Genomic DNA, 23,633 nt, shown 5'->3' with positions numbered 1-23,633 from the left:
TTCATCTCACTCCCAGACAGATAAGAGGGCTGAGGACTGGTAGGAGTGAGTGACAAGAACAGAGGGCTGAGGGCTGTGGATGCCACCTTCCTGGGCTGTTACCCCTGGCCTGGTGTTGGTATCTGAAAAGGGGGGAGTGGGCTGGCAGTGACAGACAAAGTGGTGAGTGCAGGGGAATAGGCCCGATCTGCTACCCACAGTCCTCCCTCTCCTCCCCTCTACACCTGTCCACCTGCTTCTCTTTCTCTGTAGACTGAAACCCAATTCCAAGCGTTAACAGAGTCTGGAAAAGGCATCCAAGTAAAAATGTGCACAAGTTGAAAATAGCCTTCCACATTATAAGGGGGGTTCCACTCCCAAAAAGATAATGACGACTATAAAATTCCAAATGGCACTTTGCCCACTAGCCACATTCTTCGATGACACAGTCTTAGCAGTTTCTCATGTTATTTACAGGTGAAGAGGCAGTAGATCTTTTTCCCCACTGAGGTCTCATTGAGGATATAGATAGGCTGCTTCGGATACTACTGGTAATTTTAATCATTTCAGTTTCATAAAATGTATTAGACCTACACTTCTTATCACAAATATTGTTAATCGTTAATTTCACTTCTCTGTTTTCCACTCATTTGAGAGAGAGAGAGAGAGGAGAAGGAGGGGTGGAATAAAATAACAAAGGCAGTGCAATAAAATACTAAAAATAGCTGTAAGACAAATATTGCTCAACAAAGTTGGTGGCAGCACAGAAACAGACCCACTGGCTGGTAGGCAGCAGCACCATGAGAGGGTTTGACGTATTCATTCATTCACAAAGCCTGCCTTTGTCATGTAATAGGCACTTAGGGGAATCCAGACCTTGTCTGGAATAGGGGGATGCATCCTGCAAACAGAAGCAGTTCCAGACCCTGCAGGTTGGCTACCCAAAGCCCAGCTAATTCCCATCAGGTGTACCTTCCTGAGCTACACAGACTGAAAACCACAAACTGCTTTTTCAGACTTCTCGCAGGTCTGCCAAGCAGAGCACCTGTGTGAAACTCAGAATCTGCAGCTGGGAAGGTGGGCGTGGGCCGTGTGGGGTAGAGCTTGCTGGGAGATCTGATTGGGGTAGCTCTGAGGGAGGCTCCACTGCCCGGTTCCTAATGTCACAGGTGTGGGCAAGCAGCTGCTGCAGAAACTCAAAACGCTTAACTGCATTGTTCCCAGCTACTAGCCACCCACCTGTTTCCCTATCCTCCCAGAAATTCTGTACATTCCTTAATTCTTCCCTGTAATCAGTGCTTTTCTGCTTTGTTGTCTGTACTTGGAACACTAACCAAGAAAGTACTCTAACCAAATCGGAGATACTCAGCATGGTCTTGAGGAAGATGTGTTTTGACATCATTTTCTCCAAATCTCTTGAAGTTTGTGACAGGTCTTCTTCTGCTACACTTTCTTCTAGATCCTGTTCACAGTTTTGACCTCTTCCTCCATTTACTCTGATGTTTAGCTGATTTTTACTGTCTGTTCCATCATCCACTTCTCCAAGGTGTTCATTTTGACATCCAGCCTGACACTTCCTTTGCACTTTTGCGGCACCTCTAGCATTGCCACTTGCTTGGGTTTTGACAGCTGGTACCAAGAGCAAACAAATGCCATGGGGAAGAAAACGTGTCAATTTGCATGGCTTCAAATGCAGGAACAAAACAGAAGTGCACACCGACCCGGAGCTTATAGTACGGAGTGCCATGAGAGCTTGCATTGGCCAAAAGCATGCAAGAATACTCACTATAGCTGATGCATGTTGTAAAAATCTGTGTGAACTTTGTTCTTCAGTGCTGCAATTTCTGATGTGAACAGCACCATCAGCTTTACACAGAACAATACTCAGTGTGGTATATGTACTTTTATTGTGCAAAAGAGCAGATGGCAGGAAGTTTGAATTTAGGGAAGTTGAAAGTCACCTGGAGATGCTTCATGTAAATAGCACTAACTAGGAAGATAAAGCACCTGTGCTAAGAAAAGGACGTGAAGCGGCCAGTCCAGGGTTTGCTGCCTTGGTCGTGTGTTATTATAGAATTGCCTGGGCTCTTTTAACAAATATTTATTTATTTATTTATTTATTTATTTAGAGACGGAGTCTCTCTGTTGCCCAGGCTGGAGTGCAATGGCGCAGTCTTGGCTCACTGCAACCTCCGCCTCCAGGGTTCAAGCGATTCTCCTATCTCAGCCTCCCGATTAGCTGGGATTACAGGCACGTGCCACCATGCCTGGCTAATTTTTTTTTTTTTTTTTTGTATCTTTAGTAGAGATGAGGCTTCACCATGTTGGCCAGGCTGGTCTTGAACTCCTGACCTCAGATGATCCGCCCGCCTCAGCCTCTCAAAGTACTGGGATTACAAGCATGAGCCACTGCACCCGGCCTGGGCTCTTTTTTAAAATGCCAATATATGGCAAAAAAACAAAAATAAAGAGGAAAGTGGGGAGAAGGCCAGGGAAGTTTGGAGGACCCCAGGATTCCACCCACCTTACTGACTCTAGTGGTGTATTGGCTTTTTTTTTTTTTTTTAAGACAAGGTCTCACTCTGTTTCCTAGGCTGAAGTGCAGCAGCATGAACATCGGTCACTGCAGTCTTAGCCTCCTGGATTCAAATGATCATCCCACCTCAGCCTCCCGAGTAGCTGAACCACGTGCCTGGCTAATTTTTTAAATTTTTTGTAGAGACAGAGTCTCACTATGTTACCCAGGCTAGTCTTGAATGCCTGGGCTCAAGTGATTCTACTGCCTTGGCCTCCCAAAGTGCTGGGATTACAGGAGTGAGCCACCATACCAGGCCACTTTCCCCTTTATAAAAATTTGAAAAGAAAAGAAAATCCCAGTATTCAGGCACAAACCCAAACCAGTCTAGTCAGAATCTTTGTGGGTGGAGTGCTGTTTTTTTGTTTGTTTGTTTTAGCGTGGGTGAATCTAATGAGCCTTCAACATTGAGAACCAGTGGATAGGGTTTCTACTCTGCCCTACATATCCTTGTCAATGTGGCTTTTCTTCCTCTCTCCACAGGCATTGTCTGAGGCTTTCAGATAACCTCGTAGGTTTTTGTAGTAAGTAGCATTTGTGGTTGGAGGCCAGGTTCCCATTCAAATACTGTCTCTCCTTAAAGAATTCTTGATTCTTGGCCAGGCTTGGTGGCTCATGCCTGTAATCCCTGCACTTTGGGAGGCCGAGGCAGGAGTATCATGAGGTCAGGAGTTTGAGACCAGCCGGGTCAATATGGTGAAACCTTGTCTCTACTAAAAATAGAAAAATGAGCTGGGCATGGTGGTGCATGCCTGTTGTCCCAGCTACTCAGGAGACTGAGGCAAGAGAATCGCTTGAACCTGGGAAGCAGAGGTTACAGTGAACCGAGATCGACCCACTCCACTCCAGCCTGGGCAACAGAGCGAGACTCCATCTCAAAAAAAAAAAAAAAAAAAAATCTTGATTCTTAATGGAACCACAGGTAGCAGCAAGATGAAACATGGAAATGATGATTCTGTAATTGTCCATGTTACAACAATCAAGAGTGTGAATTGCACTGCAGTTTTTTTGTTTTTTGCTTTTGAGACATTGTATTGCAAGACACCAGTAGAGGCACTTTTGTTTGTTTGTTTGTTTGTTTGTTTGTTTATTTCCTGAGACAGAGTCTCGTTCCATTGCCCAGGCTGGAGTGCAGTGGTGTGATCTTGGCTCACTGCAACGTCCGCCTCCTGGGTTCAAGCAATTCTCCTGTCTCAGCCTCCTGAGTAGCTGGGACTACAGGTGTGCACCACCACACCCAGCTAATTTTTGTGTTTTTTGTAGAGATGGGGTTTCACCATGTTGGTCAGGCTGCTCTCGAACTTCTGACCTCAAGTGATCCACCTGCCTTGGCCTCCCAAAGTGCTGGGATTACAGGCATCAGCCACCATGCCTGGCTCTGCATTTCAGTTTTGTTTGTGGAAAGATCACCTCCTTGGCTAACAGAGTATAAACAAGAGCAGATTTCTCCTCAAATGAGGTCATCCATGGCCACTGTAGTTAGAGGCTTTTGGGGAATTACCTAGAATGGAGTTTTCCAGAAAAGACCATGAACCTGGGTGCCCACAGATGCTGAGGGTACTAGGTCTGTGATTCTCAAACACTCACATGCCCAAGTATTTGCCAGGAGCTTGTTAAATGCAGAATTCCTAGGCTGCCCACACTGTTGCTGACCTGGCAGTTCTCAGCCTTGGCTGAAACCCCTGGGCAGCTTTGAAAACACTGGTGCTTGGGTTTTACCCCCAGAAATTTTGATTATTTGCTTTGGGGTATGGCCTGGGCATGGGATTTTTCAGGGTTTCCAGAGTAGTCTAATATGCATCCAGGTTGGGAACCACAGGCAAGAAAAATGCTACGGTAGATTGTTATTCCTGTTCTGCTGTCCCTCTTGGAAAGTCTTCCTTTTCAATTTTCCTTCACGTTCTATAGGCAGTGAAGCAGAAAAGACTTAGAATTCAGGGCCCATCTAGTCCAACCCCGCAGTTCACAGATGAGGAAAATGAGGCCAGGAAGGGGAAGTGGCCGGCCCAAGGACACACGACTACTACCGAGTCAGCCCCACAGCACAGCTGGCTCACTCTCTCATGGTCCTGTTCCCATCATGCGGCCTGCTGGGGAACACAGGGAATTTTGTCTGAAGGAAAACGCTACAAAACATTAGAAACAAGGAATGATAACAACGATTCAGTCCTCTAAGGATTTTTAAACTTCTCCATCCATTTGTCACTTCATACTATCTTCTGTATTTATAAAGTGGTGCTGGGTACCCAGGGGCAATGACTCATGTTCCCAGCAGGCCATAGATCTACTAAAAATGGGTGTGCTCTTGTCCTTGACTCTCACTCTTAGGGACAGACTGGATTTGGGTTTTGATGGAAGGGTCGAGCTTCCAGGGAAGTATTTTAGCAGTTGATGGTTGCTTTCTTTCTTAAATCTCCATAGATATGTATACATCAGGTATCTTGTATGTATCAGGCTAATGCTTTTCAGTGTGCTTTAGTGAAGTGGAAATGGGTGAGATCAGGGATTCCTGGACAAGTGTCTCCTCAGCTAGCACTTTATTGAGGAAGAGGCCCTGCTATGCCCACTTTCTCTGTGTGTAGGGGCGTGGGGGTGGAGGTAGGTTCTGCTAATGGGGGCTGCTCCCCTGGGGAGCCCTACAAGCCCAGCTTATCCTAGGGCTCAGCAAAGACTTGCCAGAGTTTCAGTACCTCATTTTGTTGCAGAACAAAAACTGATAATAGGAAAATCATCCATGCGTTCCTGCTATGGGCGTCAAGCCACCTGTTCACGTCATCCCAATATCCTGGGGACATTTTTCTGATTTAAAAGTAAATGAAAATATTTTTGTGGGGCTGGAGCAGTGGCTCATGCCTGTAATCCCAGCACTTTGGGAGGCTGAGGCGGGACAATCGCTTAAGCCCAGAAGGTGGAGGCTACAGTGAGCCGTGATCATGCTACTGCACTCCAGCCTGGGCGACAGAGGAACACCTTGTTTCAAAAAATAATAATAAAGAAAATTTTGTGGACCCCTAAAAGCATTGTGGGCCTCAGGCCCTGCAAGTCCTATGCCTCATGGGCAAGTCGGCCCTGACACGGGTGGAGGGAAACACCCAGGCTTGGCCTCTGTGGCTCATGCTGCTCATGTGCGGGGGCACTGCCCACGGGCCATACAGAAACAGGCAATGGGCTGGCTTTGGCCTGTGAGCCATAGTTTGCTGACCATTGCTCTAGATGACCAAGGTGCAGTTAGCTGAGGGGATTTCTGATGGGTCACAGGACAGCTGAGAAAAAACATGGTCATCCAAAGTGACTGGTAACCGCTCCCGGGTCTTCCATTGGGCCCTAATTACCACCCACCTCCTACACCCCTGGTTTTTTCTTCTCACTTTGTGAAAAGTAAAAGTGTACACTTATTAAACATAAATAACCTGTAATCCTAGCACTTTGGGAGGCCAAGGCAGGCAGATCACTTAAGGTTAGGAGTTCAAGACCAGCCCTGGCCAACATGGTGAAACCCCGTCTATACTAAAAAGATACAAAAAATTAGCCGAGTGTGGTGGAGCAAGCCTGTAATCCCAGCTCCTCGGGAGGCTGAGCGGGGAGAATTACTTGAACCCGAGAGGCGGAGGTTGCATTGAACCGAGATGGCACCTCTGTACTCCAGCCTGGGTGAGAGAGCAAGACTCCATCCCCAAAAGACAAACAAACCACATAAGTGTATAACTTAATGAATTATCACAAAGGAAACACCCATCCAGATCAAGAAATAGAGCATTCCTAGCACTTCACAGGCCCGTCTCCCCGCACCTGAAGGAAACTACGAAACTGACTTCCCTGTAGATCAGTTTGTTGGGTTTATAACACTGTGCTTTTCGGCATCTGGGCTCTTTCAGGCCTGACCATTGTTGTACTGTTTCTGGAAGGGCTGAATGGAGTGGGCTACCACTCACAAGATCTCAGGGCCATGCTTTTGTCACGAGATTGGTTCTCTTAAAGGTGCTTGGTTGGAGGTGAGGAAGGTCTGTGAGCAATCCAGCTAGCCAATGCAGGGTGCTCTGAGGACTAGAGAGAGAAAAGGTTCATTAATACTACAAAGCATGTAGCCACAAACACAGATGCTTTGTTAGAGGAACACCACAAATAGAAAAATCATGACTAGTGAAGCTGATTAAGGAAGTTCCTCTAGACTGCAGCCCTATTGCTTTGAAACTGATTAGCCCATAACTATTAAAAGGGAAACAATTTATAGGAAAGACAGATTCAACATGCTTTATGTTTGAGTTGAGAGTCAAAACTTTTAACTGCAACTCACCCACACAGTTCAGGGCTGTCACATTATAGCCATGAAGGCTACATACTGCACAACTCCTGCAAGCTCCATTCGCACAAAATAGATGAATGGTGGTGGAACTGCATGCTGAGGCAGCCCCACCAATGTAAACAGAATCAGTTTCCTAGATCCAGACCACACTTTAACTTACAATGTTGAACTTCATTCATCAGTTATACATGTTGGGGTAAAAGGCTTTTTTTTTTTTTTTTTTTTGAGACCTCTGCCTCCCAGGTTCCAGCGATTCTCCTCCCAAGTAGCTGGAATTACAGGCACATGCCACCCCACCCGGCTAAATTTTTTTATTTTTAGTAGAGATGGGGTTTAATCATGTTGGCCAGGCTGGTCTCAAACTCTTGACCTCAAGTGATCCTCCCACCTCGGCCTCCCAAAGTGCTGGGATTATAGGTGTGAGCCACCGTGCCCAGCTAAGGCTCTCCTTTTTTTAAGAAAACATTTTTTAAAAAGAATATGTATTTTTTGAAACAGACTCTCACTCTGTCACCCAGTCTAGACTGCAGTGGCATGATCATGGCTCGCTGCAGCTTTGACCTCCAGGTTCAAGTGATCCTCCTACCCCAACCTGTGGAGTAGCTGGGACTATAGGTGTGCAGCTAATTTTTAAAATTTTTATAGTGACAGGGTCTTGTTTTGCTTCCCAGGCTGGTCTCAAACTCTTGGCCTCAATCAGTCCTCCTGCCTTGGCCTCCCAAAGTGCTGGGATGACAGGTGTGAGCCACTGCACTCGGTCTCCCCATTTTAAATATGAGACTGAGGCATGGAGAGGTTATCATGCCCAGGGTCGTGCAGCAAGCAAACAGCAGAGCTGGGAGTGGAACCCAGACAGCCTGTGGTCCTCCCTGCTACATTGTCTGTGCTATTCAGACACGATTTACAGTTCCTCTGAGCAGGCTCAAGTGGCTCATCAGATCAGCACTCCTGATCCCCAGGGAAGAGATGGTTTGAGAGTGTAGATTTGCTCGTCTTGGTTTGGTTGCATCAGAAAACTGACTCACCAAGTACTAATCCCAACCTCCAAACACTCTCCACAACAGAGAATCAAGGCAACCACACTTCAGGGTAAGAATCCAAATTGTTACTCCTAACAGGCCCCATCTGGCCCCTGATTGGTGTGAACTGCTCATCCTTTGGGGCTTGCCCAGAAATGAAAACTGGTTCCTGTATTATATGAAGAGCTGGAAATGTTCAGGTCAGAGAGGGGATCTGTTTCTTCAGAGGCTTCCACTCTGTTTGCAGGATAATCCTATTATAAGAGGTGTCTAGATTCCCTAATGTTGCTGGAATGTGGTGTCATTGAAAACAAGATTATATAAAAGCATGGGCTAGGTGTGGTGGTGCCATAGCAGAGGCATGGGCGACTGCTCTCTTTCAAGGACTTTCCCAGAATTCTAGGGCCTGGGGCATTCTTCCTGTTGTTCCTACTTGAAGCTTGCCGTACGGTAGATGCTCAGTTAAGGCATGTTGACCTAGTTGTTCTGACAAGACATAACTTTATGGAGGTATGTGGCAAAACCACACACTTTTTGCAAGAGCCCTGCTGGTGTGGACTGGGAAGCCCCTGAGCAGCTTGACACTTCCCAGTTGCAAGCTGGTGGCCACAGAAGGATCAGCGACAGCAGCTCCGGCAGTAGCACTGCCCCCTGAGCATGCCTGCCCTGCCTCAGGGGCTGGTGCCTGATGAAAGGAGCAAGGAAAACAAATCCCTTTAGTCACCCAAAGCCCATCTCCTAGAAGAGCAACAGCTCCTCCATCAGCAAGTGCCGCTTCAACACCCAAGAAGGGAATAAAGGAACTGCGGATTCCGATGGAAACACTGTATTCATTTCTGAGGACTGTGCTATGTTTTAAGGCAATTGTCACACATACAAAACAGTCAGATAAACAGTATCTGAACAGATTTATGACAACATGTTAGAAAGAGAACAGCAGGGGAAACGTTTTCGGACAAGGAGATATGAGATTTTCCCCAGTCAGGTAACCCTTGGTCTACCGACTCTGTGGACTGAAAACCAGGAAGATACAAGGCACATTCTCTCTTCTCGCCTGCAAGGGGAAGGGCCACCTGCACACTCCTCAAAAGCACCCTTCTCCAGAGTGAGACACGCTTCTTACTGTAGGGCCAGGCCACGACACAGGATGGTCAGCTCTAATTTCACGCTTTATGGCTTTGTGAAATTCATCTTTAGAAATGGGAAAATCAAGATACCAAAGACATTGAACTTGTAGTTAAGTTCACCTCTATCCAAACACAAACTTGCTTGGCTTGGAGCTAAAACTATATACACACACACACATATATACAACACATACACATAACACATGTATGTGTGTATAGATATACATGTGTGTGTGTGTATATATATATGAAAGAAGAAAAAAGATTTACTGAAGCCTGCAAAATAGTGAGTGTTCATTTGCCATTTGGAATCAAACAATGTGATTGTTTCCCTTGAAAACAGAAGAGTATCAGCAACATGCTCTACTCAGCAGAGAAAAGTTTCCAGTTTCCTCTGCATGGTTCCTAGTCCCTTCTGGCTTCACAGGAGACTGGAATGGCTTAGCTGGTTTAAAGAGAGCTGGGTTTTCCCTCTGGCTGGGTCAACTCTGTGTCCCATGGCTCTTCTTCACCCCTTCTGCTCAGGCTCATGTCCCCAGTTTTAAGAAGGGTATGTGGCTCGATGGTCTCCATTCCATCTACCCATTCTCATCTCAATGGTACACACATCCATAAGCGTGTGCCCCTGTCTGTAGGGCCCAGGTGACACATAGCAACAGGGAAAACAAGGGAATGAAGGAGGCTGAACACTGGGGAGCTTTAATGGCCTGTTATAGGGTGGCAGAAACAGTGCCTGGGTCTGGGGTTCACAGCAAAATCAGGTGCCCAGAACCGTGGTGGAAGGTGGGGTCGCTAGTTCATGAAAACTTGAAGGACATTAGGAAGAGGCTGTGTCTGATGCTATCAAGTAACTACACACAGAACAAGGACATGATAAAAGTCCTAATGCACATAGAGAACAAAGCCCTGCTCAGAAACGCTATCCTCACCAGCAGAAGGACTCCATGGAGAAAGCTGTCCCTTACATAAAAAACAAGAGCATACTGGGTTAGCACTTGATATCCAAGAAGTGAAATGGTCGTCTTCACAGATGAACAGTTTGCCTCACCAAATCCCTCTGAGGTAGGTAAGAGGCAGGTGACATTAGCCCCATTTTACAAATGGGGTAAAGTGAGTCCCCAGGACCTGTTACATCACGACTATGCGTCAACAGCCACAAACAGCAGGCTCTCAAATCTTCCCCCTCACTTAGCTTAGAACCGCGTCAGCAGATAATTGGAAAAACATGGACCATTTTGCTGATAATTTTAAACTTGGATGTACTGGCAAGAAAGGGATCTATATTTTGAAATCAGCCAAAGCCAGGGGACCTGGGAACCTGCAAATGGGGGTACTCCACTCCAATTAGTACATGGTTTTCTCTGGGGTGGTGGTCGTTTTGTATTTGCCGCAGTGCAGGATTTTACAGTGTCCAGTTGAATTCAAATAATAGATGAGAAATCAACAAGCATCCTGAATGTGATGACTACATCACACCTCCCCAGTGAAGGAGGCCCCTCTCTGGCCTGTTGCCAAATCGGAGTGAATGGAGAAGAAGCTACAGTGTTGTCAGAGGCCCAGGCCTCCAGAAGGAAGCAGAGAAGTACCCCAGGGCTGGGATGAGAACTGGGACAATTGTGTGTGAAACCTGTCCAGTCCTGATTAGATTAGAGAACGCTCTGCCCCTCTTCGCCCCCACAAGGCTGCATTCCCTCTCCTTTTTCCTTTGACCTCAGAATCTAAGTTGTTTACCTAAGGCTGTGGACCAGAGACGCCCACAGTGCTAACACCCACCTGGAGAATTTCTAACTTGACATTGTGGAGCACCTGCAGTCTCCCAGAAGCCAGGGATCAGAAGCTACCCACACCTCGCTATAGCACAGACTCTTTAACCACCTGAGTCCCAGCTCAGCAAAGTCCAGCCATGGCTAAGAATGTGAGCATTTTTTTCAATGACTACAACTCGAGGCAATGCAACAGATGACCATAAACTCCATTGGTTTGCTCAGAAAACACCTGATGCAGAGCTGACCGGGGACAGTGAGATATATCTGCATTTTTCCCAGGCATAACCACAGGACCCTGTGAGTCCATGATTTCTTGAGCCTGGCAGCTCAAGGGGTTGTTTCCAAACAGATCCCTGGTGTACACACAGTTGCACCTGGACGTGGATCAAGCCGAATGTCAGAGTGTCCTTGTCCTTGGTAACCAGTTCTGGCTGGGGAGCCCGATGCCAGTGCTGAGAGGTAAGCCTCGGGCCAGTGACTGGGCCAAAGCATTGCTTGGGAGGGTAAAAGTTGGCAAGGGCGGTGCCCTGTGTCCATGACTGGCGGCTGGGTGAACAGGGTGGGACATCACTGCTGGCAGGCAAGCCCAAAGCCCAGCCTCATCACAGAACCGACTCCTTGGATTCCAGTTCTGGGGCACTGGCCACGGGGCCAGTGGGGTTCTGGTGTGTCACCAGGGGTGACGTCTCCTCCTCAGACTTGCAGTTGGGGATGGCTTCCACTTTCACCTCAGCCAGTTCCTGCTCGCCTTTCTTCATGGCCTTCTGATTCAGGTGATGGAGAATGCCCGCACCCAGGGCATCCCCTTCCACATTCACTACCGTGGTGGTCCGGTCCCTGGTGGGAAAAGAAGAGGCAGTATTACATCTACTGCTGGGGGATCGGGTCCTGTCACGGGCAGCCTGGATGCCGAGGGAAAGTCATGATTGTGAGGGGCCCTGTTGCTTCCTGGAGAGCATGATTCTAAGGCATAGGCTTTACCTTTTTCTAAATTGATTTTCTTTAGACACTTTTTATTTTTATAGAAAGAATAAAGAAGAGTGTAAAGAAGCAAACAAGCCACTCACCCCTAGTCCACAACTGAGTGAATCTGTGTGCACATTTTAATCTATTTCCTTCCGGTCACTTTTCTATACACGTATTTTATATGTATTAGATACCATCATTAAAAATCACACATAAGCCAGACACAGTGGCTCATGCCTGTAATCCCAGCAATTTGGGAGGCTGAGGTGGGAGGACTGGTTAAGGCCAGGAGTTTGAGACCAGCCTGGGCAACATAGTGAGATCCTATCTCTACAAAAAATAAACAAATTAGCTGGGCATGGTAGTGTGTGCCTGTAATCCTAGCTACTCAGGAGGCTGAGGTGGGGGGATTGCTTGAGTCCAGGAGTTCAAAGCCTCAGTGAGCTATGATGACACCATTGCACTCAGCCTGGACTACACAGTAAGACCCTGTCTCTAATAAGTAAACAAATAAACAAACATATTGGGATAATAGTGTGGATACAGGTTTGTGTCTAGCTTTTCTTCCACTGAATAATACACTGTGGGAGTTTCCCTTCTTTTTCTCATGTCAACGCTGCTTTACTGCGGATGTTAAACTTCATATGTGTTCCACTGCCGTCGGCAAATATAAATACCACCTCAAAGAAAATATCATTGTCCTTTTCAGAAGCTAGCTTGTTGTGCTATAGATTAGCCAATACCATTCCCCTGTCCCTGGAGCTCAGAGGAAGTATTGTGCACATTTTGAAGAGAGGGGAAAATGTGATCTTCCCTGAGGGCACTGGGGAGCTGACTCCCTGCAGAGTATGGTCCTGCTGTCTGCAGAATCAGAGGGGATGGGGTGGTTGGCGGGCCTGTGTGACTTCAGGTCCCTGCTGGGCAGCCGGCCTGGTGCCCTATTTCCCTGTTCCTGGCCAAGCACCTCTTGGATGCCTCTTCTCCATGCACAGGAGGTGTCTGGGTGAGGAAGGAGAGAGGGCCTCTGTCAGCTCTGGTCCTGTCCAGCTGGCCAGCTCAGGCACGGAGTTCCCTCTGATGAGGTGTCTGGGCAATGCAGGTCTCTTTTGCAGATTTCACCCTCATTGCCCCGAGAAGCCCCTTCGAGTTGGAAAAACTACCATTCCCCCCTGCAGCAGGCCAGTCCACGAGCCCAGTGCCAGGCCCTGCCTGTGACGAACCTCTGGAGTGTCTCTCCTTGCTGACATGAATTGAATATTTTACCACGTGCTCATTATTCTGTGTGCTGTTCCTGTGCTAACTTGCTCAATCTTCCCCACAACTCTGGTGTGGCTGCTATGATCATTGCCATTTTACAGATGAGCAGACCAAAGCACACACAGTGCACATTACACAACTATAGATAGGAAAGCTGGGATTTCAATCCAGGCACCTGGGCTCCAGGGCTCTTTTTCTTACCCACAGGCTCTTCTGTCTCAACTTTAGTACCTCAGCCAACCTTCCCTATAAAACAGATATTATTCATGCCTGCAAAAGATATCACGTGACTCAAGGAATCCATGCACAGAAACTGTTTTGTGTCTTCACAGTGGCCCCAGAGATGTGGTCTGGATCACACCTTCGTCCCTACCTCCTCCTCTGCTGAGCCCGAGCCCGAGCCCAAGTCACTTACATCGGCATGGTTCATCCTCTCTCCCCTCACAGAAATCACTCCTTGGAATCTTCCTGGCCAGGGACAATCATTCCCAAAGGATCACTGCTCCATCGACTTATTACTCCTATGTAGTCAACAACTCCATAGACCCTCGTGTCCCCTGGGCCTGTGCTGAGGGCCTCAGCTGTGGACCCCTACTTTACTGGATGCTATAAGCAAGTTCTTGGTAATTACATCTCATGGTCATTCCTGGATGTTCAGGGGCATGTGACTCTCATATTGTTTAATTTTTCCTAGCTCTAAATCTTGCTGTGCCAGTTCCACTGCAGGCTCCTTCAGAAGGCTGGAGTGTGTCTGAAGTTTCTCTGCATGCCCCAGGCCCAGCAGTGTCAAGCTCCCAGGGAACTCAGTGCAGACTCGTTTTGGTGTTCTTGGGACTTGTTACTTACACAATCCAGTCCACAGCCAGGATCAGAGACAGGTCATGAGTAGGCAGTCCTATGGCCTCCAGGATAATGGCAATGGTGAGGACCCCTCCAGCTGGCACACCTGCTGCTCCAACACTGGACGCTGTGGCAGTCACTCTAAGGGACGGCAAAGCAGGGCCAGCCATTAACATAGAGCATGGAGCGGACGCAGAGAAATGCAGACCATGCAGCTGCAATGTGACTGGAAACTAAAAACCATCCCACCATAGGCTCTGCTGGCTATGCCCTTAAGAGTCAACATACGCTCTTCAAGCAACGAATCCCCACTGTCCTCATTTTACTAGCGAGACACCAGGTCATGGTAAGATTGGTTTTTCAAAGGAAATCACAAGAAAAACCTTCAGTTTTGAGCCAGGCAAAGAATGAGGAACTTACAGAATGGTGAAAATCTGTCCTGCGTTGAGCTCTACGTTGTTGAGTTGCGCAATGAACACCGCGGCCACACACTGGAAGATGGCTGCTCCGTCCATGTTGACGGTGGCCCCGATGGGGAGAATAAACCGGCTGATCCTCTTGTCCACACCATTGTTCTCTTCAATGCACTTCATCATCGAGGGAAGGGTCGCTGAGCTAGAAATGGGAAAAACAAACCACCAGACATGACAACAGCCCCAGGCAGGCTAACATGTGTCTTGTCTCAGACCCCAGAACAGAACAATTTCTGGCTTTCTTATGAAATAAGGGGAAAAAACAGAATCACTTTAAAACTTCTGTCACAACAAGAGGCTTTGGCAACTCCTGAAATACTTAAAATATGACTGCCTTCATTTACCTGTTCTATTATTTACTTGGATTCACGTGTTCCAAGTTTCTTAAGAAGTGCACATTGCTTCCTGGTGTAAAATATTCCCAAGAGAACAAACAACTATTTACATGTGCGTCTCCTCTCTTGAGTGCTCCCCTCCTAAAAGTAAATGGTAAACTATGATTTTTTTTTCTTTTAGGCCAAAAACCAGAAATGGCTTGGCGAGTTTGGAAAGAATAACTAAGTAGATAACCATAAGAACAGCACCTGCTCCCTCTAGCTGGCTCTGCAGGCTCTGCAGAGGTTAGTTGGTGCAGCTGAGAAAGAGGTTTTTTGTCTAGGCCAGAGGAACTTTCTTCCCTATTTTTTTTTTTTTTACTCCCACTTCCTTGTTATATAAATAGCCATCCAGATTGGGAGGAAATGAGCAGTAGAGGCAAAACTAAATGTGTGTATGAAATGACGTGCTGCCGTCCTTTGAAAGTTTTAACATATGTGGAAAACCCAGTGGGTTTTTTTTTTTTTTGAAGGTTTTCCAGTGAATGGCAGGATGCATCTCTTGTGCTAAATTAGATAATCCCACACTATTGTGGTCTCCTAGAGGGCTGAACATGCATCCCTCACCACGGTGCCTCAAGACTCGTTTTCTAATTCATACATCCAGAAAGGGAGAATTGGGCAGGAACCATTCTAGAAACTTCCCTGCAATGCATTTTGAGTTAGGTGGGCTGCCTTCTTTTACTCAGGCAAAAGTCTTCCTAATTAGGGTGAGGGACTGGCAGCTGGGCTAATGATCTGCTGACCTCTAAGGCATAAGAGGGAGAAGAGAATGAGGTCACTTCAGTAGAATAGTAAATGAAACAAAAACCCACCCCAGCGGAATACAGAAAAGCTGTGGGGCTGGTCATTTTAAGAAATCACGTGAGGCTCGGTGTGGCTGCACATGCCTGTAATCCCAGCTACTCGGGAGGTCGAGGTGGGAGGATCACTTGAGCCCAGGAGTTTGAGACCAGCCTGGGCTGGGAAGATATTGTCTCTTAAATAAATAAATAAATAAATAAATAACAGAAGACCGATTTAGAGTTTTCCAGGAATTAAAGTATGTCAAGACACTGGTTGTGCATCTACCACTGGGCTCACCTGGTTCCATGTTAATATGGCTCAGAGCAGTGAAGAGACCCAAAACCCACTCACCTGGAGCAGGTAGCAAATGCTGTCGCAAATGGGGCGAGGAGGCCCAGGAGGAATCTGAATGGGTTTTTTCGTGTGAAAACAAAATAAATAAGTGGCAGAACAATTCCTCCGTGAATAACATGGCCCAATATAGATGCAAATATGTATTTCCCCAGGCTGGTCACCAGCATGATGATGTCTTTAATTTCCACAATCTTGCTTCCAACAAGGAACATGATGCCCACAGGTACATACCTAGGGCACAAGCACAGGGTACTCATCAGTAGCAGACAAGGCTGGGGTGAGAGATGCAGGCCCTTCCTGATGCAGAATACAGGGACTTTCAACCAGGCCATCTTCATCTCTCCCTAGGATAACCTCGAGGAACCGAAATGGTCAGGGTTATACCATCCCCATTTTACAGGCCGTGAGACTGGGTAAAATGAGGATGACCACTTACCAAGGGTAATGGAGTCAGGATCAGAACCCAGCCGTCTTTCCCCTTGAATACAGTAGGATGCTACCAGTCACAGGGATTCCCAGGAGGAAAGGCAAGGACATCGAGATCAAAGCCTCCAGGATTGTGAGCCTGACTTTTGGCTTTGCTCAGCCTTGTTCTGAGAACTTAGAAACACAAAAGACTAACACCTATTTCACGGAGTTGCTGTGATACAAAATTGAGCCAAAGCTGGGACTTCTGTGAAGTTTTAAAGTCTTTGTGGCTTAGACAACATGATTCCGTGGGAAAAAGTCATTAACAATGACACTCTGGGAACACGCCTGGAGCGTGAGAGTTTTTTAAAGGCAGGATGGGAAGGAATGGACTGTGGGAGCTACAAAGAACAAAAGTCAGTTGTTTTGAATTAATATAAATTCAGGAAAAATTTTCTAACTGCTGACTTTATTTGTAAATTTTAATTGTGTAGGTAATAATGTCACATAGTTCAAATTTCAAGGGGTACAAAAGAGTGAATAGAGTGAAATCTCCCTCTCATCTGTCTCCCAAGCACCCAGATTTCCCCTCCCTGGAGACAATGTCACTGGTTTCTTGAGTTTTCTTTCTAGAGATATTCTAAGCAGTAATTATTAATTAAAAACCCGATAGTAATACATGAATACATTATTCTCCTTTCAAAAAATTAAAACATAGATAACACCAAAATCTTCTTTAAGTACCATCCTCAAGCCAGGACCCTCCTCAAATAACCACTCCTACCTCCTATGCAATTAGATACATAGGTATGTATTTAAATCTGTGTGTTTCTTTTTCACCCTATATTATATCTTTGAAATCTTTTTATATCAATACATAGAAATCTACCCCATTCATTTTTTATTGTGGTAAAATATACATAACATAAAATTTACCATCTTAACCATTTTTAAGTGTAGAGTTCAGTGGCATGAAGTTCATTCACATTCTTGTGCAACTATCATCACTATCCAAATCCAGAACTTTTCCATCATCCCAAACTTTGAAATCATTAAACATAATGGCCTATTTTCCCCTCCTCTCAGCTCCTAAGAATCACCGTTCTACTTCCTGTCTCTCTGAATTTGACTATTCTAGGTACACAAAGGTGGAATCATACAGTATTTGTCCTTTTGTGTCTGGGTTATTCCACTTAGTATGATGTCTTCGGACTTCCTCCACATTGGAGCATGAGTTAGAATTGTACTCCTTTCTAAGGCTGAATAATATTCTATTGTATGTCTAGATCTCATTTTGTTTATCCATTCATCCACTAATGGACACTTGGGTTGTTTCCACCTTTACCTCATTGTCTTTAAATATTGTCTTCAGAATGGAAATACCATAGGTTACTTTGTCATCATCCTGTTGGGGGACGTTTTAAGTTGTTCCCAGGTTTGTCATTACAAATGACACTGCAGACATGCTTCGTGGTGCCCACATGCCTTTGTTCTCTAGGTAGAGATGCTAAGAAGTGAACTGCTGAGTTATGGGATGTGCACATTTTAAATTTCAGTAGATACTGCCCTATTGCTCTCCAAAGTGGTTATTCCATATCACATTCCCACCAGCAGTCCAGGAGAATAATCTTCCCTCTGCAACAGTGGTTCTTATGCAGGGATGATTTTGTCTGGAAGACAGTTTGGTTGTCACAACTTTCGGGGCATGGTGCTAGTGGCATCAAGCAGGTGGGGGCAAGGATGGTGCTAAATATCCTATGGTCACGAGACAGCCTCCCACAAAGACTGATCAGCCCAAAATGTCAATAGTGTCATGGTTGAGAAACCTCACCCTCAACTGTTATCAGTACCTGATAAAACCAAATTTTCTTTTTTTTTTTTTTTTTTTTTTTTTGAGACGGAGTCTTGCTCTTTCGCCCGGGCTGGAGTGCAGTGGCCGGATCTCAGCTCACTGCAAGCTCCGCCTCCCGGGTTTACGCCATTCTCCTGCCTCAGCCTCCCGAGTAGCTGGGACTACAGGCGCCCGCCACCTCGCCCGGCTAGTTTTTTGTATTTTTAGTAGAGACGGGGTTTCACCATGTTAGCCAGGATGGTCTCGATCTCCTGACCTCGTGATCCGCCCGTCTCGGCCTCCCAAAGTGCTGGGATTACAGGCTTGAGCCACCGCGCCCGGCCAAAACCAAATTTTCATTTCCCTATTTCTAATGAGGTTGAGCATCCCTTAAAATGTTTATTGGTCATTCAGGTTTCACATACTTTGTCCATTTTCTGATAGTTCGTTCAGTGATTTTTCTTTCTCAGTAATCAGAACTTTTTTTTTCTATATATACAGTATGCAAATATATATATATATATCAGTTTTTAGAAATGAATGTCTTGACTTTTAACTTTGTTCAACGTATCTTTTGCATGCAGACTTTTTATATTTTAATGTGGTTAAGTTTAGCAGCTTTTTATGGCTTTTGCTTTTTATATCTTGTTTAGGAAGACTTTTCCTGCCTCTATATTTTCTTCTAATTTTTTTTTTTTTTTTTGAGACAGAGTCTCGCTCTGTCGCCCAGGCTGGAGTGCAATGGCCGGATCTTAGCTCACTGCAAGCTCCGCCTCCCGGGTTGATGCCATTCTCCTGCCTCAGCCTCCCGAGTAGCTGGGACTACAGGCGCCCACCACCTCGCCTGGCTAGTTTTTGTATTTTTAGTAGAGACGGGGTTTCACCACGTTAGCCAGGATGGTCTCGATCTCCTGACCTCGTGATCCGCCCGTCTCGGCTTCCCAAAGTGCTGGGATTACAGGCTTGAGCCACCACGCCCGGCCTCTTCTAATATTTTTAAAAGACTCCTCTCTTTCTTTCCTTCTTTTCTTCCTTCCTCCCTGGTTAGTTTAATCCAGGAGTTAGCAGTGTGAGTTTTTGTAAATAAAGTTTTATTGGAACATAGTCATGCTCTTTCATTTACAAATTGTGAATAGGTACTTTTCTCCTCCAGTGGCAGAGTTGGGTAGTTGCAATAGAGAGCATGTGGCTTGCAAAGTTGGTTGACTCTGGATTTAATACAACTGAAAGTTATTTCTGTGAATAGTGTAGGGTAGGCAGGTACTAGGGTTTTGGAGTGGGTAGTTAGTAAAGGAAAGACTTCATGAAGAAAGTGGTAATACTGACAATGTCTAACACACTTGGTTGAGATCCCTTAACTAGTTAAGGCATTTTAAACTTCAATTCTGTGTAATATACATTTCTGAGCAACAGGTCTCTCACTCTTTTCCTGCAGTTAGACATTCAGCAGGATCTGCCTTACTGAATACCTGCTTATGTGACTGGTACATAAAATTGAAGGAATGACTAAATTGCTTCCCAGATTAAAAGCAAACATCCAGCCAGGTGCAGTGGCTCATGCCTGTAATCCCAGCACTTTGGGAGGCCGAGGTGGGCAGATCACCTGAGGTCAGGAGTTTGAGACCAGCCTGACCAACATGGAGAAACTCTGTGTCTACTAAAAATACAAAATTAGCCAGGCGTGGTGGCACATGCCTGTAATCCTAGTTACTTGGGAGGCTGAGGCAGGAGAATCGCTTGAACCTGGGAGGTGGAGGTTGCGGTGAGCTGAGATTGTGCCATTGCACTGCAGCCTGGGCAACAAGAGCGAAACTCCATCTCAAAAACAAACAAAACAAAACAAAACAAAAACAAAACAAAAAGCAAATGTCCTAACATAGGAGTATCAGTGATATGGTTTGGATTTGTGTCCTCACCCAAATCTCATATTGAATTGTAATCCCCCGCCTTCCACTGTCTTTCTTCCTCCTGCTCTGGCCATGTGAAGACATGCCTGCTTCCCCTTCACCTTCTGCCATGCTTGTAAGTTTCCTGAGGTCTTCCAGCCATACTTTCTGTATAGCCTGTGGAACTGTGAGCCAATTAAACCTCTCTTCTTTATAAATTACCCAGTTTCAGGTATTTCTTTATAGCAGTGTGAGAACGGACTAATACAGTTTCTATTTTTACTTTTAAATTTAATTTAATTGTTTATATTTTGTAGAGATAGGGCCTCACTTTGTTGCCCAGACTGGTCTTGAACTCCTGAGATCAAGCTATACTCCGGCCTTGGCCTCCCAAAGTGCCGGGATTACAGGCATGAGCCACTGCGCCTGCCCCAATTTCTTTTTTTTAGTCTAAACTTTGGAAAATATTTCCAAGACTTTAAAAAAGCCAAGAAAAGAACTTGACATCTAAACACATTTTCTTTGTTTTTTTTTTTTTTGAGACAGAGTCTTGCTGTGTCGCCCAGGCTGGAGTGCAGTGGCCGGATCTCAGCTCACTGCAAGCTCCGCCTCCCGGGTTTACGCCATTCTCCTGCCTCAGCCTCCCGAGTAGCTGGGACTACAGGCGCCCGCCACCTCGCCCGGCTAGTTTTTTGTATTTTTTTTTTTTAGTAGAGACGGGGTTTCACCATGTTAGCCAGGATGGTCTCGATCTCCTGACCTCGTGATCCACCCGTCTCGGCCTCCCAAAGTGCTGGGATTACAGGCTTGAGCCACCGCACCCAGCCAGACACATTTTCTTTTCTGAAAATGTCAGTTCTCTCCCTAGAACAACAATCACATAAAATGGCATTGGCAATGATAGAGTCAGGCTCTGGAATTTTCAGATTGAACAAGAGAAACATCACTGGTAGGGAGTCTAAACTGAGCCTCCCATTCCATTTCAAACTTCTCCTAAAATCAGTCCAGCTGTCACCCGGCACTATCTGACAGAGAGAAGTTCTGGGATCTTTAAGGGTTGAAAATAAGGAAAATGCTTTGTGCATGGAAGGAGAAACTAGTTCTTAACAATTAAGTAGAAGCGGCTGGGTGCAGTGGCTCATGCCTGTAATCCCAGCACTTTGGGAGGCCAAGGCAGGTGGATCGCCTGAGGTCAGGAGTTAGAGACCAGCCTGGCCAACATGGTGAAACCCTGTCTCTACTAAAAATACAAAAATTAGCCGGGCTTGGTGGCGGGTGCCTGTAATCCCAGCTACTTGGGAGGCTGATGCAGGAGAATCACTTGAACCCGGGAGGCAGAGGTTGCAGTGAACTGAGATCACATCACTGCACTCCAGCCTAGGCAACAGAGAGAGGCTCTGTCTAAAAAAAAAAAAAAAATTAATTAATTAATTAAGTAGAAGCCACACAGGTCTAGTTTGGATAAAAGAGCAGGATAAAGCTTATGAGAGATTGATACTGGAATTGGTGTGATTTCTGAGAAGTTGCTTTGAGGGAGCTCGTCAAATTTTTACCTTTTAGCCAAGAATGAATCTAAGAGTTGTTACTTAAGAATCATGCTTTCATTGATATCACACAAAGAAACACTTACAAATTAAAAGCCTACATAAAAGGGCCAGGCGCAGTGGCTCACACCTGTAATCCCAGCACTTTGGGAGGCCAAGGCTGGTGGATCACCTGAGGTCAGGAGTTTGAGACCAGCTTGGCCAACGTGGTGAAACCCCGTCTCTACTAAAAATAAAAAAAATTAGCTGGGTGTGGTGGCAGATGCCTGTAATCCCAGCTTTTCAGGAGGCTGAGGCAGGAGAATCGCCTGAACCCAGAAGGAGGAGGTTGCAGGGAGCCGAGATTGTGCCACTGCACTCCAACCTGGGCAACAAGAGCAAAACTCTGTTTCAAAAAAAAAAAGCCTACATAAAAGAAGAGCATTCCAACTTATATATGCATGGGGTGAAGACAGACTTGTCCTCGTCCTCCATGCTGTGAACTACTATAGTAAAGGGTCCCTTTGAAGCTTGAAGTCTATCATTTTCAGATAAGTGAACCTTATTTCATGCAACAGATAGCAAACTAATGGAATTCACTGCCCCACAAGATGACATGGGCAACCCACATGAACTGGCTGGTGGTAGGAACCCATAAACAGATCCCGGTGATGGAAACACCAGGGGGTCAGTGTGGACACTGAGGAAATGACTGGTAACTGTGGTGCATGCCTGGCTCTCTGAGGTCCTGGACAAGAGAAGAAACTCTCTCCACTTCCATCATGCCCTGTACCAAGCCTGGACTGTGGTGCATCAACCACATACACAGCATTGTGCCAGGTGGCCCCACAAAGGCACCTAGAACAGCAAGGTGGACTCTTTTCTGGATGGCAGGAGGAAGGAGAGAGAGAGTAGATGGCAGGGCAGCACTCACCACATAATCCAGGACACCAGCACCATCGTCGCCTCATTGAGGGAATTGAAGAAACGGATGAGGTCTTCTCCTTCGGAGCCTAGTTTCTTTAAGGCCACTCCTAACACCAGAGCAAACAGGACCAATCCTAAAATGTTCATCCCTTCGATCTCAGTGCCTTTGGGGATCTACAGGATCAGAGAGGATAGAACAAGTTTACAACAGATGAGTGAGAATTAAAGATGTATTTGCTTGGTGTCCCCACCAGACTGAAACACTGTGCCCAGAATGAGAAAAGGCTCATATTTTATTTAACCGTTAGCAACTCTGCAAATAAAGGGGTAGGAAACTTAAGGGGAGATGTAGTCTGAGGACACAGAAAGCCAAGAAGCAAAAATTTCATCTAGTTGTTAACTCTGAAAGCTGCTCAAAAATGGCACAGGTTAAAGTGGAAGGTAGTGGGCTCCCTGTCATGGGGATATATTCAAGTAGGGGTTGGACAGCCACCTCACAGGGCTGCTTTTGAAAGAAGAGCTGGTTAGTCAAAGGTTCCTTCAGGCTGGGCGCGGCGGCTCACACCTGTAACCCCAGCACTTTGGGAGGCCAAGGCCAGCGGATCACCTGAGGTCAGGATTTCGAGACCAGCCTGGCCAACATGGTGAAACCCTGTCTCTGCTAAAAACACAAAAATTAGCTGGGCATGGTGGCAGGTGCCTGTAATCCCAGCTACTTGGGAGGCTGAGGCAGGAGAATCACTTGAACCCAGGAGGCAGAGGTTGCAGTGAGCTGAGATCATGCCATTGTACTCCAGCCTGGGCGACAGAGCAAGCCACTGCCCACCCCCCAAAAAAAATTCCTTCAGATAACAAATCAGTGACTTTTTTAGGAGTAACTTTCACTCCTAAATGTCTAGTTTTGTTGTGAGGCTCTTACAGTGACCTCATAGCTGATAAACTTCACAGAAGGTTTTCATGATCAACATGGACTTTTTCAGGATACTCTTTCCTAAATCACTGACTTAAAATACATAGACATACTGTATTCTTAATTTTTTCAGGCAATGCTGAATCGCCTTACTGGAGGCATATATTAGACAAACATTTTATCCCAACAACACACGTTATGAAATAATCGTTGGTGTTCCCTAGCTCTTACAGCTTGAGCGCAAAGGCTGGGCCCTAGGTGAGTACCTGGCAAATGATAGGTACTCAAAATCATCACAAATTTCTCTCTAAATACTTTTCTAATTTCCA

The 23,633-nt window shown here is 46.0% G+C and overlaps 1 protein-coding gene across 1 annotated transcript in view; it reads right to left on the bottom strand.

The window, feature by feature from the left end:
• Positions 1–8,692: 8,692 nt before the first annotated feature.
• The window catches only part of SLC1A4 (solute carrier family 1 member 4), a 35,818-nt gene continuing 20,877 nt past the window's right edge, over positions 8,693–23,633 (bottom strand). The window contains exons 4-8 of the mRNA XM_033239240.1: positions 22,402–22,568; positions 15,817–16,050; positions 14,253–14,447; positions 13,839–13,973; positions 8,693–11,606 (exon numbers count right to left, since the gene is read on the bottom strand). Coding sequence (XP_033095131.1) covers positions 11,372–11,606; positions 13,839–13,973; positions 14,253–14,447; positions 15,817–16,050; positions 22,402–22,568 — 966 coding nt within the window. The 3' untranslated portion in view covers positions 8,693–11,371. The remainder of the gene's footprint in view (positions 11,607–13,838; positions 13,974–14,252; positions 14,448–15,816; positions 16,051–22,401; positions 22,569–23,633) is intronic.

Source organism: Trachypithecus francoisi, unplaced genomic scaffold (assembly GCF_009764315.1).
Source record: "Trachypithecus francoisi isolate TF-2019V2 unplaced genomic scaffold, Tfra_2.0 Lachesis_group17, whole genome shotgun sequence".
Classification (NCBI taxonomy): domain Eukaryota; kingdom Metazoa; phylum Chordata; class Mammalia; order Primates; family Cercopithecidae; genus Trachypithecus; species Trachypithecus francoisi.
Note: the sequence above shows the minus strand (reverse complement) of the source record. Positions and strands in the feature narration are given on the sequence as shown.